The sequence below is a fragment of the Chenopodium album genome, chromosome 8 (genome assembly GCF_948465745.1).
Source record: "Chenopodium album chromosome 8, dcCheAlbu1.1, whole genome shotgun sequence".
Lineage (NCBI taxonomy): Eukaryota > Viridiplantae > Streptophyta > Magnoliopsida > Caryophyllales > Amaranthaceae > Chenopodium > Chenopodium album.
In genome coordinates this window covers 1,450,689-1,477,909 of record NC_137841.1, presented here as the reverse complement: position 1 = coordinate 1,477,909, position 27,221 = coordinate 1,450,689, and the positions used below count along the sequence as shown (strand labels likewise).

General features: G+C 36.5%; 1 protein-coding gene, 2 long non-coding RNA genes and 2 other non-coding genes across 5 annotated transcripts; 3 read left to right on the top strand and 2 right to left on the bottom strand.

The window, feature by feature from the left end:
- Nucleotides 1-222: 222 nt before the first annotated feature.
- On the bottom strand, nt 223-1,762 carry LOC145555602 (uncharacterized). Its single transcript, XR_014091518.1, has 2 exons — nt 1,253-1,762; nt 223-406 (listed from the first exon to the last, which is right to left on the bottom strand). It is a non-coding gene; the product is annotated as an uncharacterized LOC145555602 (long non-coding RNA).
- A 314-nt stretch (nt 1,763-2,076) lies between these two features.
- On the top strand, nt 2,077-2,183 carry LOC145556911 (small nucleolar RNA R71). Its single transcript, XR_014092004.1, has one exon. It is a non-coding gene; the product is annotated as a small nucleolar RNA R71 (small nucleolar RNA).
- An 11,932-nt stretch (nt 2,184-14,115) lies between these two features.
- LOC145555601 (uncharacterized) lies at nt 14,116-15,655 on the bottom strand. The gene is made up of 2 exons (XR_014091517.1): nt 15,146-15,655; nt 14,116-14,299 (listed from the first exon to the last, which is right to left on the bottom strand). It is a non-coding gene; the product is annotated as an uncharacterized LOC145555601 (long non-coding RNA).
- A 314-nt stretch (nt 15,656-15,969) lies between these two features.
- On the top strand, nt 15,970-16,076 carry LOC145556910 (small nucleolar RNA R71). The gene has a single exon (XR_014092003.1). It is a non-coding gene; the product is annotated as a small nucleolar RNA R71 (small nucleolar RNA).
- Nucleotides 16,077-22,745: 6,669 nt separating this feature from the next.
- Nucleotides 22,746-24,785, top strand: LOC145642553 (uncharacterized). The gene has a single exon (XM_081693756.1). It carries the CDS (start codon nt 22,746-22,748, stop codon nt 24,783-24,785), a length of 2,040 nt encoding a protein of 679 aa, XP_081549882.1.
- The last annotated feature ends 2,436 nt before the right edge of the window (nt 24,786-27,221 follow it).

Genomic DNA, 27,221 nt, shown 5'->3' with positions numbered 1-27,221 from the left:
ACTACTTTATTAGAGGCGGTCTCCAAATTGAGAATACTGAGACCGCCTATCTAAGATAGGCAGTCTATTTTTTTGGGAAAAAAAAGACCGCTTATTAAGGATAGGCAGTCTTTTTTCTTAAGAAAAAAGAGACTGCCTATTTAACTTAATAGGTCTCTTTGGGCGCATTTATAATAAAAAAATAGCTTATTTAATTTGATTTATGCTATTTTTTGTTCGATAAAATTAAAAGAGAATAATATATTGATATTGCCACATTAATGTTTGTACTAACAAAGAATTTTAACAAACTTTAATTAAATTCTAGTACATATAATTATATCAAACATGTAGCTTGACTACTTGAGTACTCCAACTTCTTCCTCTTTCTTTTGTTCTGAGATTCTTGTGTGAAAAACAAGCATATCTGTCAAAGCAAAAGGCAAATAATTAATAAATCAATCATAATAATTGAGAATAACCAAAAAAATTAAACATTCGTTTAGAGCTTAACTGAAAAAAATGAACTAATAAAATAAAAGATCAACTCCTTTAAAAAAAAAAAAAGAATTTGTAAATTAAACTCGTCAAAAAAAATAAATAAATTAATGGTAGCAGTTAGATGAATGATAAACAAGAAATTTACTAAAACAAATCCAATATATTTCCAGCCATGTGAATTAGATACTGATCTACTACTCTACAATTTCATGAATTGAAAACGATGATAACAATGATAATACTACACAACACAAAAATCTAAAGTCTAACCGCAAAAATTAGTGTAAAATACATCAAACAGATCAAAACTCAAATAAAATTGAAACCACCACAAAAAATCAAACAAAAACCAAAATACAGAAATAATAATCAATTTAAAAAACGAAATCAAAGCAAAAATTCGTGTAAAATAAATCAAACAGATAAAAAATCAACTTAAAATTGAAACCACCACAAAAGATCAAACAAAATACAATACAGAAATAATAATCAATTTAAAAACGAAATCAAAGAAGCAAAAATTCGTATAAAATACATCAACCACATAAAAAATCAACTAAAATTGAAACCACCACAAAATATCAAACAAAAACCAAAATCCAAAAATAATAATCACTTAAAAAACGAAATCAAAGAAGCAAAAATTAGTGTAAAATACATCAAACAGATAAAAAATTAACTACAATCGAAACCACCACAAAAGATCAAACAAAAACCAAAATACAGAAATAATAATCAATTATAAAACGAAATCAAAGAAGAAGAGACCTACAAGTATTCTCGGAAAATTTGGGATCATAATCCTTTGAATCTAGATCTTCAATGCATCTTTATAACAATCAATCGATTTATCAACCCAACATAAAATGAGTATCATCTAACGGCATAAACCCATAAAACGCTTCTAAACCATGATAATATAACTTAAATAGCTCTTTCGAGTTCGAGAACTGGAAACGCTTCATCAAACCTCGCAAACTGCAATAAATCGCTTCAACACTCATCACCAAATCAACACTTGATTCCGACGATTTTGACGCTCCGAACAGGAGGGTTTTTCCGGGGAATTAAAGGAGATGAAATTCATTTAAGAGGAAAGAGAGGAGATAGAAGAAGAGGAAAAGAAAGATGAAGGAGATCAGATGGAGATTGATTGTTGGAGGCAGAGTGGCGGAACAAAGAATATGCGTTAGGGTTTCATTTATGTTATTTTGGTGAGAAAGGGAGACCGGTTAAGTTGCAACAGGTCTATCCCTTTTTTATTTTTTTTGAAAAAAATTAAGAGAGACCGGTTAAGTTGCATAATGGTCTCTCCCTTTTTAATTTTCAAATAAAAAAACTTAAGAGAGACCGGTTATCTATGATAAATGATCTCCATTAAATTTTCACCTCACAACACAATATCAAAGAGACCGGTTATCTATGACATTGGGTCTCTTGAAATAAAGAGACCAGTTATATAATTAACCGGTCTCTTATTTCGGGTCTCTTTGAGCATTTTTGTAGTAGTGTCTCCCACTAGTTGCAGAGTCTAGAATTATTCTAGAAGAATTTCCAATGCCGTTATTAAAGACTTGGATTAACTGCCATTGTGCTAAATTATGGTGAGGGCATTCTCTTTGTAAGTCCTTGAACCTCTCCCAAGCCTCATATAAAGACTCATCGGCTTCTTGGGCAAAGTTCTGAATCGTACTTCGTAGTACTGTTGTTCTCTCTACAGGATAATACTTGTTATAGAAATTCAAAACAAGAGTTTCCCAGTCAGTTATACCAAGTGTAGTTCTATTTAAACCATTAAACCACAATTTAGCTTTTCCAGTTAAAGAGAAGGGAAAGAGAATCTCCCTGATTTGGTCTTGAGTGACCCCGACTTGTCTCATGGTGTTGCAATATTGACAATAGTCGGCAATGTGAAGATTTGGGTCTTCACCCTTTGCTCCACTGAATTGCTTCCTCTCTATCATCGTTATAAATTGAGGTTTAATTTCAAATTAAACCCCATCAAGAGCCGGAGTAGGGGTGAGATGTGGAAAATCCGTAAGCTTTGGTTGTGAATAATCACTAAGCTTCTTTGGAGCCGTCATCTCTGATTCTGCGTCTGATGATGCCTCTAAATCGCTGGAATCAGTTGGAGGGTCGCGGTGATTATTGTTAGTATCACCAGAATCCGCTAGGATTTGCTTGTAGAAGTTTTTCAATCTATGGAAGGAACGTTCGATCTCAGGATCGAATGGGATGTTACCTGATCTGGAACACCTGGGCATAAACAAAAACTAGAAGCAAATATGAGATTTGTCTCAGAGAACTAACGCTCTCTGAGACAAAAAGGGAAATAATCTAGACTACAAAAACAATCAGAAATAAAAATAAAACCATTTCCCCGGCAACGGCGCAAAATTTTGACAGGGTAAAGTCGTATCCCCTAATAAAAAATAATTCCTAAGTCCTCTAACTAAAGTAGATAGGGAATTAGGGTCGATCTCCACAGGGAAACAAGTCTTTTTATCCTAATTAATTATTATAATCTAAATTATTTAAGTAACCAATATTTATATTTGAATAAGAAACTAAACTACTAAGGTTGAGAATAGGAAGAAAAACAATATATGAAAGGATCTAGGGCATAGGTTCACCAATAAATAATACTCCAGGGTAAAACATAGTAATCAATCATTGACATTGCATAAATAACATGATTAACAGGCTCTCGCAATTTATTAATCAACATAGATATAACAGGCTCTCGCAATTTACTAGATCTAAGTTCTTATTGAAAATAGTCTTTAATATCAAATTAACATCTGCTCGATTCATCAATTTAATATTGCTATACTTTTACAAGCCGCAATTGTAAAACATTAAAACAATCCAATAAGAAATTATCATGCAATACCAATAATCAATAATAGTCAATCATCAATGCATCAATTAACCAGATTGTAAAGGGCTCTCGCTACGTATTACAATCACATAATTAATTTATCGGTATTAAATCTCATCTCTCGAATCTTGACTTAACCATTTATAAATTAACTTGCCTATTGAAATTAGACCTAAACATTAATTCTCATCTCTCGATTCTTGAATCAATATTGTCAAACTCATGCATAAAAGATAGGCCTAATTTAGTCACAGAGCATTAAATCAATCAATAGGAAATTAATCTAGCATTGATAATTAACAACAATAAATTACCCCTTCATATTATTTATTAGATCCCCATAAACCCTAGAAATTAAACTACTCACGCATATTAAAAGCTAAACTAATCAAAGTAATAAAATAAATCATGATGAAAGGAATAAAATAAATAAGATTAAAGGAAGAGAAATCGTTACCAAAATAAATCTGGAATTAATGAAAGAATTAAGAACAAAGGTTTTGAGAGAGTTTAAGAGAGAGAGAGAATACTAAGTAGAGAGAGAAAATCTAAGAAAGAAAGTGCTAAAATCGTATTACGGAGGAGTATTTACGGAGAGAGAGAGAATATCTTCGTAAATGGAGTCATAAGTTTTGGTTCTCTTTATTTCTAAAACTATGGTTGAAAATAAAGTAGTAGAAGATCTTAGGGGAATGCTAGGTTTTAGGGTTGTAGGGAATATTTCAAGCATCCCACACTTGAGCCCCACTGTGATCATGCACTTAAGCATGATGGTGTCCAAAATGAAGCTAAGAAAGCTAGAGCAAAAGAGTCACCAAAAAGTTTTAGGAACTTGTAAACCGTTCATAGGCAAATATGTTTACATAATAATGGTCAAAGTTGTAGATTTTGTTTCATAATGGCCATAATTTTATTTTTGCCACTACAAAATTGTCCCTATATAACTTTATACGAAGTGTTGTCTACAATAATTTTAAGATTCATTTCAATGTATCAAAAGTAATCGAACATCTATATTTACAAGGAAAATTTGTTTATAAGAGCCACTTAGTGGTCTATTTTTGATACAGTATATAACATACATATTTCTAGGCTTCAACCATCATCAACTTAATCTTTTGATTGAGATGGTCCTCTAACAATTTTGTTTAGAAGGACATAATAAGTAAAAGGTGATAAAAAAAAAGACCATACAAGCCACATGAGGTTGTGGTGGGGACCGGCTCGGGCGTTGGCCGTCACAAACCTAGATTATATTCAACCCGTAATTTTATAATTTATTTCCAAACGAATTCATCCAAATTGCAATTGATGAGGATAATTCGCACAATGTAGGCTTTGTGGGTTTAATTAGGTGGTTATGGGTTTGTTGGATGTTTGTTTTGACTATTTGGTGGAGGTGCAAATAAAGGTGTGTGGGTGTGGTGGCTTGGTTGCTGCCGGTGGTTAAGTAGGAGGAGGGTAGCAGCACATTGTGGGCTGATGTCGTGCGTTGTTGCTGCTTGTTTGAATATTCAATAAACAAGTTTCTCTCAAAAAGATAATGTTCATTAGCCATATAAGTTGATGCTTTGAAAATTCTACTATGCTTTGACCTCACTAACAATGGCATACAAGGGTAAATGCCATGAATAATGCTTCTGGAGAAAGAAAGGAGGAGAGAGAATAAAAGTGAACACTTCAAGAATCAGGTCAAATAGCGACGGATCAGTTCCGACGGACCTGAAAATCCGTCGGAAAAATCGATATTTCCGACGAATTAAAAAATTCCGTCAGAAATTTCTGATGGAAATAAATTCCGTAAAATATATGTGCTTTCCGACGGAATTTTCCGTCGGAATTTACAGACAATCCGTCGGAAAGTAATTAAAATTTTTTTAAAAAAATTAAATTCAATTTCCCAAACCCTAAAATCAGCCCCTTCCCCCTTTCTTTCTCATATTTCCGCCTCTCTTTCTCTCTCTTATCTATTTCAGCTCTCTCTCTCCTTCCTCCTTTGTTCCTGACTTCCCTCTTCTCCTTCCTCCTTCGTTCTCCCTCTTTTCCTTCCCTCTTCTCCTTCTCTTTTCTTTCTTCTTCTCTTCACCGCCCTTTCTCTCTCCTTCAACCAACAGCGGCGCAACACCAACAACCACCAACAACAACTGCATCAGCCAACAACAACAACAACAACTGCAACAACAACCTCCGTCAACCACCACCAACAACAACCGCAACATCAACAACAACCGCGCATCAATAGCAAACCCAACAACCACCGTCACAAGATTCCCACCCTCCACCTTCAAGGTCTTTTTTTTGTAGATCTTGTTGTAATTGTAATGACAGATTGTAAATTTTATAGGATAATTGTATATTTATATATTTGATTTAATTTTTGTTGGTTAATTATCGTTTCACTTAATGAAATTCTGATTAAATATGTAGATCTACTGGTTTTGAGTGTTTGTTTGTGTGGCATTTTTTGATTTTATTGTGTAAATTTTGGTTTTTTTGGGCTAATTTTAGTATTTTAGGTTTAATTTACAATTTTTTTGGGGGCTTTTTGTTTTTTAGGCTTAGTTTTGGTTGTGGTGGTGTCGGTGGTGGTGTATGGGGGTGGGATAGGGTCGGTGGTGGTGTATGGTGGTGGGATAGGGTCGGTGGTGGTGTCGGTGGTGGTGTGTGGTTGTGGGATAGGGTTGGTGGTGGTGTGTGAATCTGGTTGGGGTCGGTGTGTTGTGGGGTGACAGGGTAAAGTCGTATCCCCTAATCAAAAATAATTCCTAAGTCCTCTAACTAAAGTAGATAGGGAAGTAGGGTCGATCTCCACAGGGAAACAAGTCTTTTTATCCTAATTAATTATTATAATCTAAATTATTTAAGTAACCAATATTTATATTTGAATAAGGAACTAAACTACTAAGGTTGAGAATAGGAAGAAAAACAATATATGAAAGGATCTAGGGCATAGGTTCACCAATAAATAATACTCCAGGGTAAAACATAGTAATCAATCATTGACATTGCATAAATAACATGATTAACAGGCTCTTGCAATTTATTAATCAACATAGATCTAACAGGCTCTCGCAATTTACTAGATCTAAGTTCTTATTGAAAATAGCCTTTAATATCAAATTAACATCTGCTCGATTCATCAATTTAATATTGCTATACTTTTACAAGCCGCAATTGTAAAACATTAAAACAATCCAATAAGAAATTATCATGCAATACCAATAATCAATAATAGTCAATCATCAATGCATCAATTAACCAGATTGTAAAGGGCTCTCGCTACGTATTACAATCACATAATTAATTTATCGGTATTAAATCTCATCTCTCGAATCTTGACTTAACCATTTATAAATTAACTTGCCTATTGAAACTAGACCTAAACATTAATTCTCATCTCTCGATTCTTGAATCAATATTGTCAAACTCATGCATAAAAGATAGGCCTAATTTAGTCACAGAGCATTAAATCAATCAATAGGAAATTAATCTAGCATTGATAATTAACAACAATAAATTACCCCTTCATATTATTTATTAGATCCCCATAAACCCTAGAAATTAAACTACTCACGCATATTAAAAGCTAAACTAATCAAAGTAATAAAATAAATCATGATGAAAGGAATAAAATAAATAAGATTAAAGGAAGAGAAATCGTTACCAAAATAAATCTTGAATTAATGAAAGAATTAAGAACAAAGGTTTTGAGAGAGTTTAAGAGAGAGAGAATACTAAGTAGAGAGAGAAAATCTAAGAAAGAAAGTGCTAAAATCGTATTACGGATGAGTATTTATACTCCGTACAAAACTCCTAAACTAAAACAAAATAAAACGACGCTAATCGTCTCCTAAAAATACACGCGCCCGATCGGGCAAGGCACCGCCCGATCGGGCGCGCCTTTTTTGTCTCTAACACTAATCTCGCGCCCGGCCGGGCGCGTCATCGGGCGCCAGACTAAGTTTCTCCCGCCCGGCCGGGCGCGCCGCTGGGCACCAGCCTTTTTGGCCGGGCGGCTCATTTGGGCCACTATTTGGACTTCGATTGGGCTCCAATTCTTCGGGCCAATCTGGGTTTCCTCTTTGGGTCTTGAATACTCGGTCCAAATGCCCCGGTATCACCTATACCGAGCCCTTAATCACCAGTTCGATGGCTCTAACCGGCCTTGGGCTATAAACTCTGGTCGTGCTTCTCCAATGCTCGTGATTGCTCAAAAATATCTCGGGAAAATACTCCAAAAGCATAAATCCCTGCAAAAGTCAACCTAATCTACGAAAACACTAGAAAATACCAATTAGTAATAAAAGTGGCTCTAAAGAGCCAAAAACACTACTAATTATGACCAAGGGACGGGGGTAAAATACTATATAAAATAGACACATCAAACTCCCCTAAGCCAAACTTTTGCTTGTCCCTAAGCAAAGATCTCATCAATGAATCAATAAATATGCGTCACCCCAAAAGTACAAATCAAGCACAAACGATCCAGGGTAAATCAAATAAACATGCTTCAGAGTCAACCAATCAAATCCATCCAGTTACCTTTTTTCCCTAACAATTGTCAAAAAGAGCAAACCACAAGAGCATATAGAATTCAAGACTAGTGCTCACACACTCAACTCTCATTTATGTGGCGAGTAAAAGATGTACTCGATCGCTCTCCAACCACCCCTTTAATGTGAACAATGCCCTCCCAACTCACACTCTCGTGTGTATAAAACAATGAACGCTCAATCCTACTAGTCGACTCGAAATATGCCAAATCATAACTTGCATTGATAAACAACACTTTCACATTCATACAATTCTATGCACAAAGGTCAGAAGGTCTTTAAAGCTTGTAATGTAAGGCTAGGGTAAAGGGTAGGATAAATTTGGGAATAAGTGAGAGAAAAGCTATGCTAAAAGGGAGCCAAATCCTAATAAACCCATGATCAAAATAAATAATGATCATACATCTCCTACGTAACCAACTCTAACATCAATCAAATAAACTCCAATCATAATAAATAATCCCAACACTTACAATTTCACTCATAAGATATAATAATGAAGAAGTAGAGTGAATAAACAAACTTTATTTTCCAAACTTGAAGTTTTCCATTGAGGCTCAATTTTTTTTTTCCTTTTGATCAACCTCCAACTAGAACATTTGAACACATTTTTTTCTATTGAAGTTCACTTATTTTTCACATTTTTTTCCTTGAACTTCTCTTTTTTTTTTTTCATAATTATCATGCTTTATTTTTTCAAGAAAATATAACTCTCATACTCATCAAAAATAAACATGAATAACAACAAAAAAAAACTTCTCAAAAACCCACCCAATTTGTGCAAATAATAAGCACACTACAAACTCCTTCACCTCACTCACTAATAGCTCCCCCAAGCCAAGCTTGGGACTAGTAACCAATGGGGCAAAATAGGATTGTAATGTGGCTAATAAACAACAAAAAGGTCAAGGCAACAACATGGGTAGCAAGAAGGGAACAAATGTATCTACAATCGTCTGGAGGCTACCTAAAAGAACAAATGTCTTCGTCCTCCACAATGTGCATAATAATGAATCATATAAATATTACTAATAGTTGCAAACCAATACTCAAATTCATTGACATACCAGGAACTATGGAACTATCACACGTTCCTTACCAAATCAACTAGTCAAGCACTATATTCACAAGTAGTTGGACAAAATTGACGCATGTTAAAGTTTCAAGGCAATCAAACATCAAATCATGATAAACTAATCCACAATGCCTATCATCAAATACCAAGAATCAAAACAATTTTCTCAAGTAAGGGGCACAAGGAAGCATAATTTATAATTCATTGGAACGTATTTTTGAATTTTTCTTATTTTTTAATTTTTTTGTATTTTTATATATAAAGAAAGCAATAAAACTAACCTAGAAAGCGAAAAATCTAACCTAAGAAAACACACCAAAAATAAAAGAAAAGAGAAAAAGAAAAATACCAAACCAAAATCTCCCCCAAGCCAGAATCAGACAATGTCCTCATTGGCTCGAAAACTAGCCCAGCATAGCTAGTCCTCATCATCCTTGTCCATCGAACCGAAGCCCGCACCTCCACTGCCACCTGCACCAGAAGAGCTACCACCAAAATAGTCAGCGTGAAAACTCCCCCCGCCGGTCCCCCGAAAGGAATGTCCTGCCCGTACTCGAAAAAGGAAGAATAGTTAGAGTAAATACCACAGGCAGTGGGATCCCTATCGTATCCATGGGGTGGAGGCTGAAACCAGTCAGGGTGAATAGCGTCGTCGGGAATGTTGCCCTGACGAGCATAATCATCGTACATAGGGTAGAGAGCTCTACCCTAGTTCCTCTCTAGGTACCCTAACCTCTAGTCAATAGAGCCTACCATCCTCCTAAGTCAGTCTGTGAATGCTCAATACGTCCTAGGGCCTGACCTATACTCTGAAAATCCCAAACTGGGTCAGAGTCAACATGAGGGACGGAATGGGACATACGAGGTGGAGAGAAATCCACCTCGGGCTGAGGCTGGGGTGGTGGAACTGGTGGTGGTGGTGCCTGCCCCCTTGCATTGGCAACTAAAGCATCGTAAGTGTAAGAAAGTTGCCCTGGGGGAAAGGCGGTCAAGTCTGGACTGGGAAGGGGAAAAATGGGCAAAGGTTGCTCGTTCCCAGTCCGTATACACCAAAAGGGTGTCTGCTCGCTATCCGGCCTAACCCACCCCACATCCTCAAAATACCTAGCAGTCATGTAGGTATCTGGTCCATAGTTGGTCAGCTGGTGGGGTCCGTCTACTACAAAACCGGCCTTTTTCACCGCTAATCGAGTGATAAGGCCACCTTAACGGATAGGGGACTTGGAAGTGGTGCTGGCTGTGGCATGCCTACTCAGGTGGTGAACTATAAACCTGCCTATGTTCAATTTCCCGAACTCGTATACATAGTGTCCTAAGATAGCTAGTTCGTTGGTTTGAGCGTTATGAGGCTCGGCCCTACCTAAAAAACACCTAAAAAACACAATCCCGCAAATCTTTGCCAGATTTTCAGGTCAGGGTGGTGAATAGGTTTGGTACTAGCATGTTGGGGGTCAGGGGCAGGTAAACCAGTCAAAGCATAATATAAATCACCCATTTTATAATCTGCATGCCACTGGTGAGATAATTCAGAATTTAATTTAATAATTTTACAAAATTCAACAAAAGTTAAACTAATATTTCTATTATTTAACCTGAAAAATAAATTAGGCCCATTCCTACTACTAACAACATGAAAAGTGGACAGAAATTCACAGGTAAGTTCTCGGTATGTAGGATAATGCATGTCAATAAATTTTCTCATGCCAATATCATTCAAAAATCGTTTAACAAAATCGTACAAACCATATGATTCTAAGGTAGGGCGGTGTAACCACCGAGAAGGAATTACCTCACGACCGACCAAATGCTCCAATCGTTCCTTTTGTTCCCGGCTCACGATTCGGATCGTCGACCAATACGGGAGCTGCAAGTCTGGGTCATACTCCTCCCTCGAACTGGAGCTCCTACCAAAAATGGATCTTGCCCTCTTTGAAGCCATGTAGAAGAAATGGGTCGAAAATTTATTGAATTAAAACTGAAAAATTTTTGTATGAAAGTGAAGAGGGTGAAGAGAGGATCACAAATATGTAAAGAGTTTTGAATTTGGATAAGAAATGAAGGAGAAATCTTAGAGAGAAGTTAGAGAAAATTTGAGTTTTAGAGAGAGAAAGTAATGGAGGAAAGAAGAAATGGAGAACGAAAGAAGAAAGAAAGAAGAAAAAGGGGCGGAATTCGCTCGCGCCCGGTTGGGCGGAGGGTCGCCCGATCGGGCGATCTGGGATATTTCGGGGCTGAGTCTCGCGCCTGGTCGGGCGCCACTCGCCCGGTCGGGAGATCTTCGACCTGATTTTCTTCTTGCTCTCGCGCCCGGTCAGGCGCCATTCGCCCGATCGGGCGATCTTTATGCCAAAAAAGTTTGCCCTTCTCGCGCCCGGTCGGGTGGGGCTTGCCCGATCGGGCGGACAATTAAGTCCGTAAACGTCAAGTTTAGCGCCCGATTGGGCGCCTCTCGCCCAGTCGGGCGAAATTTCTTTATTTTTGAACCATGCTCTCGCGCCCGGTCGGGCGCCATACGCCTGATCGGGCCCGAGGCTAAATTGTCCAATCGATATTTTCTTCTTTTCTCCAAAATTTGGCTAACTTTTTCCTTCAAATCTGTAGAAATACTCATAAAACTCATTAAATTCCCTCATCTCCCCTCTCATAAGAAAAAGAAAAGAAAAACTAGTCTAAAAAAAAATATTAAAAATACTGGTTGCCTCCCGTAAAGCGCTGGTTTATCTAGGTCCCGCACGACCTTCTTACCAAGTACAATGTCTAGGACCCTTGGCCTAACGCTTGATCAGGTGGTTTCTCACTCGGTCTAGCGGTGTTTAGGCTACGATGCGGCTTCCTGACATACCCTGTGGGATGCCAAATCACCTTATCAGGAGGATCCTCCTTGACTTGGAATGGGGGATCTTCAATGCTACGCACTAAAAACCCTCCTTCGATCAAGTGTTGCTTCATATTGTCATTGCGTTCAACACTTGCAACTCGATCTGGCAGAAGACTTACCGTAGGCTCGATTCGCACAACTTGCTCGATCGGTTCCACTCGTTCATCCTCGAAGCCAAGACCAACATTGTAGAGTGCTCTTTCTATTGCATCGACTTCCCTCTGCCATTTGTCTATCTCATCTGAAAAGGATGCAACACAAGATACCGCCTCCAAGGGATCTTTTTCAAGAGCTTGGGGCTTGTTAGAATAATTTACAACCACATTAACACTGAAACATTTCTCCTCAGTCATGGAGCTTTTGGGGGCATTATTCAGATTAAAAACAACTTTATCGTCCCCTACTGATAGTGTTAGATTACCACTTCTTACATCTATGATTGCTCCTGCAGTGTTAAGGAATGGTCTACCCAAAATAATTGGGGTTTGCATATCCTCAGCCATATCAAGAACAACAAAATCTACAGGTATATAAAATTTACCTACTCTAACGGGGACATCCTCTAAAACACCTAAGGGGTATTTGAAAGAACGGTCGGCCATTTGTAGAGTTATATTGGTAGCTTTTAACTTACCCATATTCAACTTGGAACACACAGATAATGGCATGACGCTAACACTAGCACCCAAATCACATAATGCATTATCAATCAAGAGATTGCCAATATGACAAGGGATAGAAAAACTACCCGGATCTTTTAATTTAGGTGGAGACTTATTTTGAAGAACGACACTACACTCTGCAGTGAAAGCTACTGTCTCTACCTCACTAATAGACTTTTTTCTCGTCAATATTTCTTTCATAAATTTTGCATAAGATGGGATTTGTGTTATCAATTCAGTAAAGGGAACTGTTACCTTAAAATCTTTAACCACCTCCAGGAACTTACCAAACTGCTTATCCAAGTTTGTCTTCAATTGACGATTGGGGAAAGGAAGTTTGATGATTGGCTTTTGAGCATTCTTGTTCTTGTCTGGAGTAGCCACCTTCTCTGGAGTTGTACCCTGCAATGTAGAATTAGATATGTTAGTATTATCCTTTAGCCCTGCAGGGCTATCAACTACATTATTTGGTTTAATGGAATCAAGATTAGCATTATTTGATAAAACAGGGTCATCAACTCTGGGCATAGAGGGTACTTCATAGTTTGAACCACTCCTTAGAGTAATTGCAAATGCTTGATCCGTAGGCCTAGTCGGCTGTGCCGGCAGGGCTCCTTGTTGGCGTGCTTGTAGAGTAGCGGAGAGTTGCGCAATTTGATTATCTACAATTTTATTATGCGCTAGAATTTGATCAATTGTCGCATCTCTGCTCTCCATGTTCTTTTGCATATTGACCAACATTGCTCTAATTTCCGCCGAAGAAGGGTCGGAAGATGAGGGGGGTTGTTGTGGTTGATTCTTCTGGCTAGCATTGGGATGATAATATTTCTGCTGTTATTGCTGTGGCGCCTGTGGTTCTTGTGGTGGTGGATTTTTAACATTGGTGCTCCGGTAGGAAAGGTATGGATGATTCCGATACCCAGGATTGTAAGTGTTGGAGTATGGGTTATTCTGCCTATAAGTTTGGAAGGCATTAACTTGCTCCACGGAACTCCTGCAATCCCGCTCCCAATGACCTACAATACCACAATTTTCATAGAAAGCCTCATTAGAATTATTTTTAATTGCAAAAACATTGGCTACATTAGTAGTACTCAGATTATCTAATTTTTGGCAAATAGAGGTCAGTTGAGCTTGCAAAAAGGATACAGAGTCGACACTATGTTTCCCTTTGTTAGCAAATCCTCTGGGATTTCCATATTGGGAATTGTGTATCGCCATATCTTCAATAACCTGACCTGCATCATCAACATTAAGATTCATAAATCTCACTACTACAAAATTGGCCAAAGAGACCCGTCCAAATTAGCCAAAGAGACTGCCTTAGAGGCGGTCTCTAGCTAAGCGGTCTCTTTGGCAAAGAGACTACTTTATTAGAGGCGGTCTCCAAATTGAGAATACTGAGACCGCCTATCTAAGATAGGCAGTCTATTTTTTTGGGAAAAAAAAGACCGCTTATTAAGGATAGGCAGTCTTTTTTCTTAAGAAAAAAGAGACTGCCTATTTAACTTAATAGGTCTCTTTGGGCGCATTTATAATAAAAAAATAGCTTATTTAATTTGATTTATGCTATTTTTTGTTCGATAAAATTAAAAGAGAATAATATATTGATATTGCCACATTAATGTTTGTACTAACAAAGAATTTTAACAAACTTTAATTAAATTCTAGTACATATAATTATATCAAACATGTAGCTTGACTACTTGAGTACTCCAACTTCTTCCTCTTTCTTTTGTTCTGAGATTCTTGTGTGAAAAACAAGCATATCTGTCAAAGCAAAAGGCAAATAATTAATAAATCAATCATAATAATTGAGAATAACCAAAAAAATTAAACATTCGTTTAGAGCTTAACTGAAAAAAATGAACTAATAAAATAAAAGATCAACTCCTTTAAAAAAAAAAAAAGAATTTGTAAATTAAACTCGTCAAAAAAAATAAATAAATTAATGGTAGCAGTTAGATGAATGATAAACAAGAAATTTACTAAAACAAATCCAATATATTTCCAGCCATGTGAATTAGATACTGATCTACTACTCTACAATTTCATGAATTGAAAACGATGATAACAATGATAATACTACACAACACAAAAATCTAAAGTCTAACCGCAAAAATTAGTGTAAAATACATCAAACAGATCAAAACTCAAATAAAATTGAAACCACCACAAAAAATCAAACAAAAACCAAAATACAGAAATAATAATCAATTTAAAAAACGAAATCAAAGCAAAAATTCGTGTAAAATAAATCAAACAGATAAAAAATCAACTTAAAATTGAAACCACCACAAAAGATCAAACAAAATACAATACAGAAATAATAATCAATTTAAAAACGAAATCAAAGAAGCAAAAATTCGTATAAAATACATCAACCACATAAAAAATCAACTAAAATTGAAACCACCACAAAATATCAAACAAAAACCAAAATCCAAAAATAATAATCACTTAAAAAACGAAATCAAAGAAGCAAAAATTAGTGTAAAATACATCAAACAGATAAAAAATTAACTACAATCGAAACCACCACAAAAGATCAAACAAAAACCAAAATACAGAAATAATAATCAATTATAAAACGAAATCAAAGAAGAAGAGACCTACAAGTATTCTCGGAAAATTTGGGATCATAATCCTTTGAATCTAGATCTTCAATGCATCTTTATAACAATCAATCGATTTATCAACCCAACATAAAATGAGTATCATCTAACGGCATAAACCCATAAAACGCTTCTAAACCATGATAATATAACTTAAATAGCTCTTTCGAGTTCGAGAACTGGAAACGCTTCATCAAACCTCGCAAACTGCAATAAATCGCTTCAACACTCATCACCAAATCAACACTTGATTCCGACGATTTTGACGCTCCGAACAGGAGGGTTTTTCCGGGGAATTAAAGGAGATGAAATTCATTTAAGAGGAAAGAGAGGAGATAGAAGAAGAGGAAAAGAAAGATGAAGGAGATCAGATGGAGATTGATTGTTGGAGGCAGAGTGGCGGAACAAAGAATATGCGTTAGGGTTTCATTTATGTTATTTTGGTGAGAAAGGGAGACCGGTTAAGTTGCAACAGGTCTATCCCTTTTTTATTTTTTTTGAAAAAAATTAAGAGAGACCGGTTAAGTTGCATAATGGTCTCTCCCTTTTTAATTTTCAAATAAAAAAACTTAAGAGAGACCGGTTATCTATGATAAATGATCTCCATTAAATTTTCACCTCACAACACAATATCAAAGAGACCGGTTATCTATGACATTGGGTCTCTTGAAATAAAGAGACCAGTTATATAATTAACCGGTCTCTTATTTCGGGTCTCTTTGAGCATTTTTGTAGTAGTGTCTCCCACTAGTTGCAGAGTCTAGAATTATTCTAGAAGAATTTCCAATGCCGTTATTAAAGACTTGGATTAACTGCCATTGTGCTAAATTATGGTGAGGGCATTCTCTTTGTAAGTCCTTGAACCTCTCCCAAGCCTCATATAAAGACTCATCGGCTTCTTGGGCAAAGTTCTGAATCGTACTTCGTAGTACTGTTGTTCTCTCTACAGGATAATACTTGTTATAGAAATTCAAAACAAGAGTTTCCCAGTCAGTTATACCAAGTGTAGTTCTATTTAAACCATTAAACCACAATTTAGCTTTTCCAGTTAAAGAGAAGGGAAAGAGAATCTCCCTGATTTGGTCTTGAGTGACCCCGACTTGTCTCATGGTGTTGCAATATTGACAATAGTCGGCAATGTGAAGATTTGGGTCTTCACCCTTTGCTCCACTGAATTGCTTCCTCTCTATCATCGTTATAAATTGAGGTTTAATTTCAAATTAAACCCCATCAAGAGCCGGAGTAGGGGTGAGATGTGGAAAATCCGTAAGCTTTGGTTGTGAATAATCACTAAGCTTCTTTGGAGCCGTCATCTCTGATTCTGCGTCTGATGATGCCTCTAAATCGCTGGAATCAGTTGGAGGGTCGCGGTGATTATTGTTAGTATCACCAGAATCCGCTAGGATTTGCTTGTAGAAGTTTTTCAATCTATGGAAGGAACGTTCGATCTCAGGATCGAATGGGATGTTACCTGATCTGGAACACCTGGGCATAAACAAAAACTAGAAGCAAATATGAGATTTGTCTCAGAGAACTAACGCTCTCTGAGACAAAAAGGGAAATAATCTAGACTACAAAAACAATCAGAAATAAAAATAAAACCATTTCCCCGGCAACGGCGCAAAATTTTGACAGGGTAAAGTCGTATCCCCTAATAAAAAATAATTCCTAAGTCCTCTAACTAAAGTAGATAGGGAATTAGGGTCGATCTCCACAGGGAAACAAGTCTTTTTATCCTAATTAATTATTATAATCTAAATTATTTAAGTAACCAATATTTATATTTGAATAAGAAACTAAACTACTAAGGTTGAGAATAGGAAGAAAAACAATATATGAAAGGATCTAGGGCATAGGTTCACCAATAAATAATACTCCAGGGTAAAACATAGTAATCAATCATTGACATTGCATAAATAACATGATTAACAGGCTCTCGCAATTTATTAATCAACATAGATATAACAGGCTCTCGCAATTTACTAGATCTAAGTTCTTATTGAAAATAGTCTTTAATATCAAATTAACATCTGCTCGATTCATCAATTTAATATTGCTATACTTTTACAAGCCGCAATTGTAAAACATTAAAACAATCCAATAAGAAATTATCATGCAATACCAATAATCAATAATAGTCAATCATCAATGCATCAATTAACCAGATTGTAAAGGGCTCTCGCTACGTATTACAATCACATAATTAATTTATCGGTATTAAATCTCATCTCTCGAATCTTGACTTAACCATTTATAAATTAACTTGCCTATTGAAATTAGACCTAAACATTAATTCTCATCTCTCGATTCTTGAATCAATATTGTCAAACTCATGCATAAAAGATAGGCCTAATTTAGTCACAGAGCATTAAATCAATCAATAGGAAATTAATCTAGCATTGATAATTAACAACAATAAATTACCCCTTCATATTATTTATTAGATCCCCATAAACCCTAGAAATTAAACTACTCACGCATATTAAAAGCTAAACTAATCAAAGTAATAAAATAAATCATGATGAAAGGAATAAAATAAATAAGATTAAAGGAAGAGAAATCGTTACCAAAATAAATCTGGAATTAATGAAAGAATTAAGAACAAAGGTTTTGAGAGAGTTTAAGAGAGAGAGAGAATACTAAGTAGAGAGAGAAAATCTAAGAAAGAAAGTGCTAAAATCGTATTACGGAGGAGTATTTATACTCCGTACAAAAATCCTAAACTAAAACAAAATAAAACGACGCTAATCGTCTCCTAAAAATACACGCGCCCGATCGGGCGCTCCTTTTTTTTCTCTAACACTAATCTCGCGCCCGGCCGGGCGTGTCACCGGGCGCCAGACTAAGCTTCTCCCGCCCGACCGGGCGCGCCTCCGGGCTCCAGCCTTTTTTTTCCGGGCGGCTCATTTGGGCCACTATTTGGACTTCGATTGGGCTCCAATTCTTCGGGCCAATCTGGGTTTCCTCTTTGGGTCTTGAATACTCGGTCCAAATGCCCCGGTATCACCTATACCGAGCCCTTAATCACCGGTTCGATGGCTCTAACCGGCCCTGGGCTATAAACTCTGGTCGTGCTTCTCCAATGCTCGTGATTGCTCCAAAATATCTCGGGAAAATACTCCAAAAGCATAAATCCCTGTAAAAGTCAACCAAATCTACGAAAACACTAGAAAACACCAATTAGTAATAAAAGTGACTCTAAAGAGCCAAAAACACTACTAATTATGACCAAGGGACGGGGGTAAAATACTATATAAAATAGACACATCATGGGGTCAGGGTGGGGGGGCTTGTGGTGTGGGGTGGTGGGAGGTTTTTTTTTTGTTTTTTAAAAGGATTCTCCGACGGAATTTCCGACGGACTTATTTTCCGTCAGAAATTTCCGACGGACTTCTCCACACCCCAAAAACCTCTTCCAATGCAGGAATTCCGTGGGAAAAGTATTTCCGACGGAAATTCCGTCGGAAAAGGTCAATTTTCCGACGAACACTATTACGACGACACGTTCCGACGGAAACACGATTTCCGACGGAAACACGATTTCCGACGGAAAATAAGGTATTCCGTCGGAATTAAGCTTTTTTCTTGTAGTGGAAAAGGGTTCGTGTTTGGTCTCGTGTTCGGGTTGGTTTTTGACCACTTTATCTAAAAGGGTCGTGTTCGGGTTGGTTTTGTGTCGTGTCGACTTCGTGCTTTCTCTTAGTAACTTCATGTTCGTGTCGTGCCGATTTCGTTTGTGTTGTCTTGTTGTGTCAGAGATGACCAACTTTATGTTTAACAGGAGTTAAATTGGACAACTGGAGGAAAATTATGGAAAAAGGAAAAAAAATCAAGTTTTGTGAAATTAATGGGTCACGTGAGGTCAACGCGGGAGTTCGGCGTTGACTTGCATGAAAGTTGGACCTGGTCCCCCGCCACAGACTCAAGTGCCATATATAGTTATATGATCCTTTTTAATTTAATTTGCCACATTTTACTTATTAGCACGCCAGGGGCGGAGCTACCAGGGGGGCTGACAGGGGCCCGACCCCTACAGCCCAATCCTGCAGCCATATTATTTCTCCAATCTTCTGCTGGTATTGAATCGTGTAATTTTTAAAAATAAATTACCGACATTATTTTACAAATATTAAATCTTTTACTTTTGTCTAATTGATCGGTGCTAATTTGCTATAAATCACTTGTTTTTATATGATATGATAGGTATAATCATAAAATAAAAAACACTTAATTTTTTTAGAGTGATTGATATTCTACAAGTGGATTTACACCAGTTTTATACATAGGAATATAGATTACTAATAATTATGTCATATTGTTAACGTTTTTTTATACGAAGTATGAAAAGTCATTACTACAATTTAGGATTTTTTTTTTTTGGGCAATTAAAAAGGATTTAATCAATCACCTAGAGAACAAAACATTACTCCAAAAACTAGCAAAAGCTAGCAACCAAAACACCTACAAAAAAAGAGCAAAGATCACTTTAGAATAAGAATCTCACACTGCCTATCATTACACCTGCAAGACACCCTAAAGGAAATATCTCTCATCAAAGCATCAACAGGCCTACACTGTTGATTAAAAACAACTTCATTCATCTGGATCCAAATAGTATACAAGCACTCAGCAAAAAATATTAATTAGGAAAAGCTTCTGTTTAGCAGTCCCTCTCTTCCCACATTTGATATCCCATTGCAGCTTTGAAACAAAGGAGCCAGGACTTCTCTGACAATGTAGAGTCTGAAGCATAGCAACCAAAATCTGAGTAGAGAATGTACATCTGAAAAACAAATGATCAATAGACTCAGCACAAGTACCACACAATTTAGACACAATATTAGAAGTGATACCCCAGGCAGAAAGCCTGTCCTGGGTAGGAAGTATGTTGTAGATAGCCAGCCAAGTAATGAATAAGCTTCGAGGGGAAGCCTAATTATTGCAAATCACCCTGCTCCAGCTCACTTTATCATGAATGCATGCCATGAAGAAACTTATTTCATACTCTTAATAGAAAAAGAATCCCCTTTGACAAAGTTGTCCCAGCCACTAGCACTCTTAATCAGATTCATACAATCAAAGATTTTCCTCAAAGCCCAAGACATAGCTTGACAATGCACGTCATCCAAATTCCTGCCTCTGACATAATAAGCATCAACCCATCTAGCCCAGAGCTTATCTTTTTTGCATGAAATAGCCCATAAGAGCTTACTTACAGCACCTTTATTCTACAACTCCATATCTTTCACAATCCAGCCCCCAACTACCTTTGGCAAGCAGCTGTTGCAAGGAAACTAAGGCTTTCTTTGAAGCATCAGTGCTACCAGTCCATAAAAAAATCCTGCAATATCTTTGGATTTCTTAAATAGTCTTTTTGGGATAATAAAGATTTGGCACCAAAATGATTGAAGACTTAGCAAAATTACGTTTATCAGTTGGAGTCTTCCAGCATAAGATAAGAACCTAGATGTCTAGGATTTGGCTCTTGAGAGAACCTTATCAATACGGGGCTTACAATCAGCATAGAGCTTCTTAGTGGCAAGAAGGACCCCAAGATACCTAAAAGGAAAGGATCCTTTAGGAATCTTAAGGCTATCAATAATTTGTTGTTGCACAAACATATCAATTAACATCCCCAATATAAACGTTACTTTTATCCAGATTGACCTCTAAACTAGAAGAGCAAGAGAACTTTTTAAAAGCAAGTAAAAGCAGCTCAACATGTACAGATAGGCAATCAGCCCTACAAAACATGAGAAGATTTCCTGCAAACATAAGATGAATGATACCAAGCTTTTCACACTTGGGATGAAAATTAAAATCAGGATTGCTCTTCAGATGAGTCATGTTTCTTGAGAGATACTCCATACCCATGGCAAAAAGGTATGGAGAAAGAGGATCACACACCTTGCCTTAATCCTTTTTTTGCCAAAAAAGGAGGACTAGGCTTCCATTAATAAGGATACTATAAGAAATAGAGCTCAAGCAAGCAAAATCCATTCTAAGAATAGCTCAGGGAAACCCAATTCTTGCATAAAACTTCTCAAGAAGCCCCATTCAACATAATCATATGCCTTTTTAAGGTTCACCTTAATCATACATCTAGGTTAGATATGCTTTCTAGTTTACCCTTTAATAAGCTCGGTGGCTAAGAGAATGTTATCTGAAATATGTCTTCCTGGGATAAACCCGGCTTGACATTCACTAACCACTGTGTGAACCACTTGTTGCATTCTAACTATCAGGATTTTGGAAATGATTTTGTAAATAATTGTACAGCATGCAATGGGCTTAAAATCCTTAACTCTAGAGGGGATAGGAACTTTAGGAACCAGGGTCACTGAAGTTATATTGACCTGCTTCAGCAAATACTTTCTCTTAAAGAATTCCTTTACTATTCTACAAATACCAGCCTTAAGAACAGGCCATATATGTTTGAAGAACAGAACATTTAGCCCATCTAAACCTGGATCCTTACTATCATCAATTCCTTTCAAAGCTAATTCAATTTCAGTATCAGTAATAGGTTGACATAAAAGAGATCTATGTTCAACAGACAATCTGGAACCATTTCTTATAATAGGAAGATCAACCATAGCAAGATGAGGAGCACAAGAACCTAGAAGCTTCCCATAGTAGAACTGTAAAATTTCTTGTTGAATATCATCATGAGAAACAAGTTTCTCAATTAGATCATTATACAAAAGGGAAATTCGATTTATCCTGTGCCTCTCCTTGATTGGAGAATAAAAGAATTTGTGATTTGAGTCACCAATATGAAGCCATTGGATCCTAGACTTCTGTCTCAGAGCAGTTTCTTCAACTTTAAGCCACTTTTTAAGATCTCCTACACACTGATGTTCTACCTGCCAAAGCTCAGAATTATGAATATCAACATGTAACTTATTCGGAACATTAGCAAGCTCTGTTCTAGCATTGTCAATTTTGTCATGGATGCTCTTGAACTCTTCTAAGTGTGGAGTTTTAAGCGCCACCTTCACTTTTTTAAGCTTTGACTAAAGATTGAATATAACAGTCCCATGAACATCCTCCTTCCAGCACTCTTCAATGAGAGGCAAGAACTCTTTATGATTAACAAGAAATCTAAAAGGTCTACCACTTCCATGAGAATCAGCATAAAGATTAACCAATATTGGACTATGAATAGAAATCGAAGGGTTTATATAATCAGCAACAACATCACCTCTATTTAAATTAACATCCAGCTACTATTACCCAAGCACCAATAAAAAATTATTATTATAATAGGCTATATAATTATATATTGACTCAAACGTCGTCGGCCCCGTAGCTTAAAATTCCTGAATCCGCCCCTACTTATTAGATCCTTCTAAACAAAAGAGACCACTTAAGTGGTTCTTTTAAACAAATTTCCCTTACAACAAATCCAACATTTAAAGCACTCATCCCACCAACACAACACTTTCCCTTAGCACCACCTATACTATACTACAACCTGATACAAAATCTCTGTTTATTATAATACAAACATACAGTTCGTAGTACATACAAGCCTTAAGTGGTGACTTTTGTAGATGATCCACAAATGGACATGGCAAACGTTGGAAGTCCCAACATTAATGCTTGTAAGTTTGGTTATCCAAGCATTACTTGCATTTCTTGCACCCCTAAGAAAAACCAACGCAAATGGATTTCTATTGGGGTTCCTCTGGTTTCTTTATTTGTCTGCTGATTCTATCGCTCTCTTAATCATTGGATTGATTAGTCGTAGCCCTCAAAGAGATGATGATCCGAGATCAGACATCCTAGCTTTTTGGGCACCCTTTCTTCTGCTGCATCTTGGTGGGCCAGATACTATCACTGCTCTGGCTCTCGAAGACAACGAGCTGTGGCATCGCCACGCACTTCAGCTCGTCGCCCAAACGACTATCACCATTTATGTCTTTGGGTTGTCTATGGTTAGAGGTAGACATAATCGCCTATGGCTTCCTATGGCCTTGATGTTCATCGACGGGTTTATTAAATATGTTGAGCGAACATTTGCTCTATATTTTGCCAGTAGGGAAGGTATTAGAGCCTCTCTTGGGGAGGAACCGATATCTTCCTTCAATAAGTGGGCTGATGAGTATTACTCTGCTGAAACTTCTCATATTCCGTCTAGATTTGAGGTTGTATATATTCGTGGCGAGAAAGCAAACAATGTTGATGATACTGATCAAAAGGAGGCAGAGGTTGAGGATATTGTCAATAATGCCTACATTCTTTACAATAATTTTAAAGGCGTTATTGCAGATGATGTCTTGAGCTTGAAGGATGATCACTCGCTTGTTGAGGCGCTCTTCCTCAAACAACACATCAATAAAGGTATCGAGATCATAGTAACTGAGCTTAATTTGATTTATGATCTGTTGCATACGAAGGTGTATTTGGTAAACAAGAAAAGAGGCCTTTTTCGCCTTGTTTGCTTCCTTTCATTGATTGCGGCATCCCTATTGTTCATCGTTATTCTTGGTCGTAGTAAACAGTTTTACTACTCCATTGATGTTGGAGTGTCCTTTACCTTACTCGGGGGTGCCGTATTTCTAGACATAGTCTCCTTTCTTAGGTTCTTACATTCCGATTGGTTCATTATCACGGTTAGCAAACTGGCGGCTGCCAATCCAACAAAGCTACTCTTCAAAAATGTTACCTCAGTGTTATTTAGGTGGTCAATTTGGTGCAGACACCCTTATGCTAGAAGGTGGTGTCAATCCACCTCTAGGTACAATTTGTTGAACTGGAGCTTCAGACGGCGAAAAGCCCTTAAATTCCTCGATTTTATTTATATAAAGCGGATCAGAGATTGCTTGATCGACTGGTTTTATGTGGAAAAAAGTACAATTAATCTTTGTTATCTCGAGTTCATCTTCACAGAGCTACAACAGAAGGCCAAGCTGGTAAGAGGAGATAAAGAGGGCATGAATCAAGTTTGTTCAGCTAGAGGTAATTTGGTATTGGAAGACGACTTCTTCCTCGTTTCGGAGTACTTGCGTCCTTGGACTTCTGATGTTGAAGATTATAGTGAAAGCTTGCTAACTTGGCACCTCGCTACTGATATTTGCCACTGGATGGAGACGGATAAGTGCGAGCCACGTTGCGGGTTTAGTAAGCAAGTCTCGGACTACATGGCTTATATTATACTACGGCGCCAGGAATTGGTGCCTCAGCTGGTGGGTAAGTCTGATGTTCATTTTAAAAGCACGGAAAAGGATATCAATGCTGCATATTTTAAAGCATATTCAATACTTCATGAAAGTGAAAAAACTAGTGATAAAATGAAAACATTTTTTGAATATGTAGTTAATAAAAAATTAGATGATAGAATTGCAGCTGAAATATCCAAGTCCAATGACAGTCAATCTGTGTTCGATGAGGCGTGTTGCTTAGCTAAGCAACTGATGATGTTTGGAGACAAGAAATGGGAGATAATAAGCAAAGTTTGGGTGGAAATGTTGTGTTACGCTGCCATACGATCCTCGCCAAGATACAACTTCTCCCATTTGAGCAAAGGCGGAGAGCTCATAACATTGGTGTGGCTCTACATGAGTCATCTTGGTTTTCGCCTCCCACTCCCTGAAAATCAAGGTCTACGCTCTGCTAAACTCATCATTGCCAAGTGAAATTGGTGCTTTATCCGTATTAATTGCTTTATTTTATTTTATTTTTTATATGTATTTCATTTGAAGCATGCTAAATATATTGTTAGGTTTAATAGGCCATATTGTTTCTTTGGTTCTTTGCAATTTTATATTAAATACGGAGTACTATATCTGTGTATGTTAGTTATTTATGGGAATGAGGCAGCGATAATTTGCTAGATTGCAAATGGTAAAATGATGTGTGAATGCACTATCCTCTATTGAAAAGCTACCTTAATGTTGTAAGTGGAGAGTAATATATTTTTTTACTTGTAACATGTTTTGTATTCATGTAGTAATACATTTAATTATGTACTACCTTTGTCCCTATTTTTTTGCCTCATTGCCAAAATATAGGCCAAATTTTATAAATTTTGACCATAAATTCCCACTGATCTGCTACAAAAGAAAAATAATCATGTGAGATCTTATTTTATTCGTCTCATTATAAATTTAATTAATATTAACTTTTTATAATTTTTACGCGTATGAAAATAGAAATAAAAACGTTTTAACGAGTGTCTTGAAGACTGCACAAAATTAAATTGGGCAAAAATAAAAAGACAAAGGGAGTATATGAATATAAAATTAAATTTTAATAAAGTGTACATTGAGATGGAACAAATTTAACAAGTTATATGACTCATATAATTCAAGTATAAATCGTAAAATGTTATATGAGTGAAATAATATACGTGAATAGTACACACTATACAATTGTTGTTAACAATAACATTTTTCAGGAAAAAAAATGTGCTTTGGTATACGTACATTGGCAAAATACAGCGTATGAAGTATTAAAATGAGTTTTAAGTTGGGTCTTGAATTTTCAAGACTTTGTTAAGACTTTGCTTCATAAATGCATAAATTTTGTGAAGTCTTGTTATAAGACAATTGAAAAGTGATTTGCTGATGTCATGTACAGTCTTAAGACCTAGGGCAAATCTTGCTCTTAGGGTAAGAGGAAAAAATGGAGTGGTAGTTACGAAAATCTAACTTCTCGTTGTTACAAAATAAGAACCATAAAAAACTTATAGGTAGAGAATTTTAGGTTTTCTCTATCAACATACTGAAACTTGTTCAATCCATTTTTCAGGGAACAAGACAAGTGATGTGATGAAATGCTCTCTTCGTCTCTTTTCTATGGCTACATTTCAATTTTGGTCGTCAATTTTACAAAAAAGTTATTATAAAAGTATACAATACTAAAAATTAAAACCATATCAGGTAGCATGTTGTTGCATTCGTCTTAAAATAATTTTCTAAATATATTTTTGTATTGAATTATTATTAAAATTTTATTGGATAGTACATAATAAAAATATACATAGGAGACCATGAAAATCAAAGTATAACCATATAATAGTGACGAGAATTAAAGTAGATTAAATTAGGCCAAGACAACCCCAAAACTGGGCAAAATGACCCCAATCGCGAAACCACCGTACCGCCCCCCTTCTTTTTCCCTCCACGGAAAATGACCCTCCTTTCCTTCCCCAACCCGGGAAACCGCCCCCTCCTTTCGCAACCTCCAAAACAAGTCACCTAGGCAGTTTCGGGGGATAGGGAAGGGAGGGGGGTCGTTTCTGGCTGATTTTTAGGGTTGTTTTCCAAGGGTTAGGGTGGGAGGTGAAGCGTTTTCAAGGGTTAGGGTGGGAGTGATAAGCTAGTGCTTTTTAGTTTGGGTGGAATCTCTGGTGACTTAATTATTTGTAAATATTTTGGACTAATCACATATTGACACGTGCCTAGGTGACTTGTTATAGCAGATTGTTGACGAGGAAGTATTAATGTAGTGTTGTTATGCATTTGCAATTGTATATAACAAATACTAAAATATTAAAAGTCACATGGAAAAGAGAGAATGGAAGAAACAGAAAGATGTGTGTGGAACCACTTCTAATTGTACCACTGAAAGTTTATATAATACCATTGGTTATTTAGTGATACTATATATGCACGTAGTTAGTACCAATGAATGCATATATAATACCACTGAATGCATACATAGTACCACTAAATGTATACATAGTACCAGCGAAATATTCAATGGTACTATTTGATCACCCAATGATAGTATTGATCACTCAATGGTACTCCAAAATCAAAATATACATTACATGCAATTACACTCTTACCCCTCGTTATGCAATTGTTCTTGCATCACGAGACTCCCTTTAAACAAGCTCAATTGTTGACTGGTTAATGATAGGTTGAACTTGTTAGAAGAAAATGCGTGTTGAAATTTAGATTATTCTACCATAATCGAAAGTTGGGATTATTAAGAGTAAATTGGCAAAGTTGAGATCATTAAATTGAATTTTTTTTCCTATAATATAATGTTTATGCATGTTTTCATGATTTTAAAGTTTTTTATGCTCCGAATAAAAAAAAACCCTTGGTTCGATTTACGACTAA